The following is a 4,275-nucleotide window of genomic DNA, read 5'->3' as shown; positions in this document are numbered from 1 at the left end:
ACTGTACAAACTGTCCTGATCCTAAATAATCTGTTACTCTATTGGAGTGAGAATGTGTACATATTCATGAAGCCATACATGTTACTGTTCACATTATGTCTTCCTGTTACTGTCCTTATGTATTCTCTCTCTCTCTCTTACTTTATTTGGTGTCTTATAATTTCTATGTATTTCCTATCAGATAATTGTTGGTATATACCATCAGTATTACTATCAGGTTCCCAGTACTCAGTATCTTCTATAAAGAATGCATTACCACTAGTATGATCAAGTCTTGAATATGTGGAGGAATACTATATGATGATTACTTAGCTATATTGCACAATTGATTAAGGCTTACCAATTCATTTATTAGTGTAGAGTAAATTTTTTCACTTTCTCCTCCAGAACGTTCTTTCTATTAATAATATTAATTAACATAATTATTAAAATATATTTAGTACATACTGCAGTGGGTACATATAGTGTTGCTTCTTCCAATAGTCCATACAGTTCATTAGAAAATTCAATATCCTGTTAGGAAAGTACAAAACATAAACTTAAAGTCTTTGTTAATTATGCTTCAGTCCATTGATGTTTACGCTATTAATGCTTATGTTATGCATATGAATGTTGTTTAAATCATGTTTATTACTTCTTGTTTTTTGTTAACGGCTACAGTTGGTTCTTCATAAACTGAAGATGCTCCAATACCTAATGGTCATAACTTGATGCATTAAACCATTATGTACTATTCCTACCATTTTCTGGTGCTCCATAAGTTGGATTAATTACATTAATCAGTGTACTGTCAATCATTGTGTCACCATAAACTGTTTCTATTCCATTCATTACTGGCATTGCCTCTTCATACACAATTGGACCTGCTCCAATAAAAGACAAAATATAATAATTAAACATTATCATAACAGCCAAAATATAATCATAGTCATGTCTACCCATTATACATAAACTATAAATAATGCATTTAATCAGGAGTTGCATGAATATCAAAACTTTATTAAGAACAACATGAAAATGAAATGTCACATTGCTTATTTTCATGAGTTTAATTTGGCATAATGTATATACATGTCTGTGCCTTTTGATTCATGATTTAGATTACACATACCTTTTAATTCTTTGTCTTCTTTTCCATTTGGAGTAATATCAGAATAAGTATTAACAAGACAAGTGTCATTTCCACCAAAAGTCAATGTTGCCTTGCTTCTTCTTTTGTATGCTATTGCTATCAATATCAATATCACTATGATACTAATTATCAGTAATGCTACTGTAGCAACAACAGCAGCTATTATTGTAACTGTATTATCATCTCCTGTATTGCCTAATACTGTAGGGTCACTACTTCTAGTGACAGATGATTCACTAATGGAATTTGATGATGACTTCTTTGAAGTGACTAATACTTCACTGGTAGGATTGCCTCGTGATACAGTGTTTTGTGTACGACTGACTTTTGTTGAACGACTATTTTCAATACTGGACAATGGTATAGTTATTGACTCAGTAGTAGAGAGAGTGTGAGAAGAAGTGATGGTATTGATTGAGCTACTTGACGAGAATGCACTGGTACTACTAATCACTGAAGCACTAGTGCCAGTAGTACTGCTCAATAGAGCACTGGTGTTAGTAGTAGTATCACTGGTTGACAAGGCATTAGTGGGGAATAATGATGTAGTGCTCAATAAGGAAAGAGTAGTAGTGTAATGTAAACTGGTGGAGTGATGTATAACTTCTGCTGATGTTGGAATGCTATTAGGCCTTATTACAATATCTGTTGTAGTGGTGGAGGATGATAGTATTGTCATTGTAGTAACAGTTTTAATGTCTTCAGTAACAGTAGAGGATGATGTTTCAGTCACTGAAGGAATTAGCTCTAAAAGGAAAATAATTGATTACTTATCAGTATACTGAATAGTTAAAATTTTAAACTTACCTACTACAACTGATATCAGTGGATAGTCATTATGTTCCAATGGTATTAATCCATTACTGCTATCAAGCTGATAATTCAAGGGTCCATTGTATTGTTGATAATACATTGGATTACTATTAGTGGTTACATTGATTACTAATATATCTCCATACTCTACTTCAATATCACTTGTAAAGTTATATACATTACCATTACTTGATGTAGCAGCAGAAGCATCAACAGTTAGTGTATGAATCAGTTGAGAAGAACGTTTTAAATAAATGTTAGGATAATGTTTACTTGTATCCTGATTCTGTGTAATACCAATTATCCAGTTAGTAATAATACCATTACATGTGAACTGTATATCAGGAAAAGCTCTTGTATGACTGACTGGTATTACATTAGTAACTGATAGACTGTTTGTATTAATTTCAGTTTCAGTGAAAACATTTTGAAAGCAGTTCAGAGGATCTATAAAATAGTAAGAATTGTTTTTATTTTTAATAACATATATACCTGTTTTGAGATGTACCATAAAAATGTTTTTTTCATTGTAATTAAAATCTATTTGTGTATTGTCACCATTTATTCTGATATTTGATTGACTAATGGAGTCTGCTTTTATTCTTCCAACTGTTTTTGGGCTGCTAGTGGTTGCTCTATATAATCTAACAACACTTGAATCATCTTCAGGTTGATACACTCCTAGTCTGTAGGTATAATAATCAATACTACTGATATTATAAGGAGTTGGAAGAATGAAACGATACAATCCATTAGTAGTGACATTATCAGGAGACAGTACAATAGGAATAGTCACAGGATTCAGGTAATAACCAGGAAAAGTAGAGTCATACTGCCATATCTCAATGCTAGGATACTTGTTCCTATTGCTATATTCTGATCTGATATCAACCCCAATAAGAACTTCTGTTATATTAACAATACTACAAATGAATGTATTATGTCTAATGATCCATCTTCCTTCATTGCCCTCAGCTAAAGTATTATCAGCTAGTGAACCAACTGGTGTAGCTGCTTTAGCTACTAGTAGACTCAAGTCCATGAATCCTTCAGTACATACTCCTCCTCCTGTTGCTCCTTCATTACTAGCAACCAATAATAATAGGATAAGGACAGCAAGTGAAAGAGCCGAGGAAAGAGCAGACATCATTCTTGATTTCTGCAGTAACAGCTATTAATTATTCATTACTACTTAGAAAAGCCACTCCTACTTCATTGGCTTACACGTGTTGTCAGGTGTCTACTAGAAACGGAGTTAACAGACTAAAAATAGAACCCTTAATCTATCGACATATTATGAGCATTTTGCCATACTTGTAAGCTTATTGTACATACATGTACTGTACTGTTTCTAATTAGTGTAGCTTGTTCTGCACATTATAACGATCTTTTTTAAATTTTTAATGTAGGTATCTACTTGATATCACATTCAGTGGCGGAGCTGGAACTAAACTGATGCCCGGGCCTGGATGTGGGTGTGTCCTGTTTTTAGCTTTTTCCATAGATGCTTTTTAATTTTCTTTGGGTATTTTACTTGAAAATGCTTGCTAATTGCTTATATGCACCTGTATGCACTTGTTAGTACTCTGGTGAGGCTTGTGGTTGGCTTTATCTAAACTTTGGGCAAGAAATTGATTACATTGCATCTAATGAATCTCATTACAGAGCTTTGATGCCCGGGCCTAGGCCCGTGTGGGCCCGGGTTCAGCTCCGCCACTGATCACATTAGAATGAATTACATGATGAATAAAGCAAGGGGAAAGGTTCATGGTCTTTGGCCAAAATTTCAGGTACACATATATGTTTTTATGTTGCATAGAAAATTTGAGCTGATTTCGATCAAATTTAGATTTTTTACGTATTTTAAAAAGTGACCTAAAAATTGAGCCAAAGTCCTGTACTATAGTACACAATCTTTAGCCAAATTTTGCTTAAAAAGGTGATAATTCTCCATTTTTATAATTTTTCTGATACACATACATGTTCTTATGTTGTGTAAAAAGTTTGAGTTGATTCTGATCAAAATTAGATTTATTAATGATGCTCTAAAGTTTGGTCAAAAATGGCTAGAACAGAATTTTGAATTTTTATTACATTTTCTAATTTACATACTTGCACTTATGTTATTTAGAAAGTTTGAGTTGCTCTATGATCAAAATGGTTTTTTTCAAAATTTGGCCATGGATCATGTATGCATGAGCTATCATTTACAAAGGTTGCAATGCATATTCTGAATTTAGAGCTGGTTCCAATCATAAATATCATACACAGACATGCAGGGATTGGAGACTTACCTGTTTTAATTTTGTCCTTGCCCATGGTTATTGTTT

The 4,275-nt window shown here is 33.0% G+C and overlaps 1 protein-coding gene across 1 annotated transcript in view; it reads right to left on the bottom strand.

Moving 5' to 3' along the window:
- The window catches only part of LOC109586373 (filamentous growth regulator 23-like), a 15,967-nt gene that overhangs the window by 2,544 nt on the left and 9,148 nt on the right, over nt 1-4,275 (bottom strand). The window contains exons 5-11 of the mRNA XM_020002558.1: nt 1,112-1,711; nt 741-863; nt 635-693; nt 448-513; nt 341-397; nt 142-293; nt 8-38 (exon numbers count right to left, since the gene is read on the bottom strand). Of these exons, the coding sequence (XP_019858117.1) occupies nt 8-38; nt 142-293; nt 341-397; nt 448-513; nt 635-693; nt 741-863; nt 1,112-1,711 (1,088 nt within the window). The remainder of the gene's footprint in view (nt 1-7; nt 39-141; nt 294-340; nt 398-447; nt 514-634; nt 694-740; nt 864-1,111; nt 1,712-4,275) is intronic.

The sequence above is a fragment of the Amphimedon queenslandica genome, unplaced genomic scaffold, assembly GCF_000090795.2.
Source record: "Amphimedon queenslandica unplaced genomic scaffold, v1.1 AMPQUscaffold_12889, whole genome shotgun sequence".
NCBI classification, from domain to species: Eukaryota; Metazoa; Porifera; class Demospongiae; order Haplosclerida; family Niphatidae; genus Amphimedon; species Amphimedon queenslandica.
This window is presented reverse-complemented; position numbering and strand designations above follow the sequence as displayed.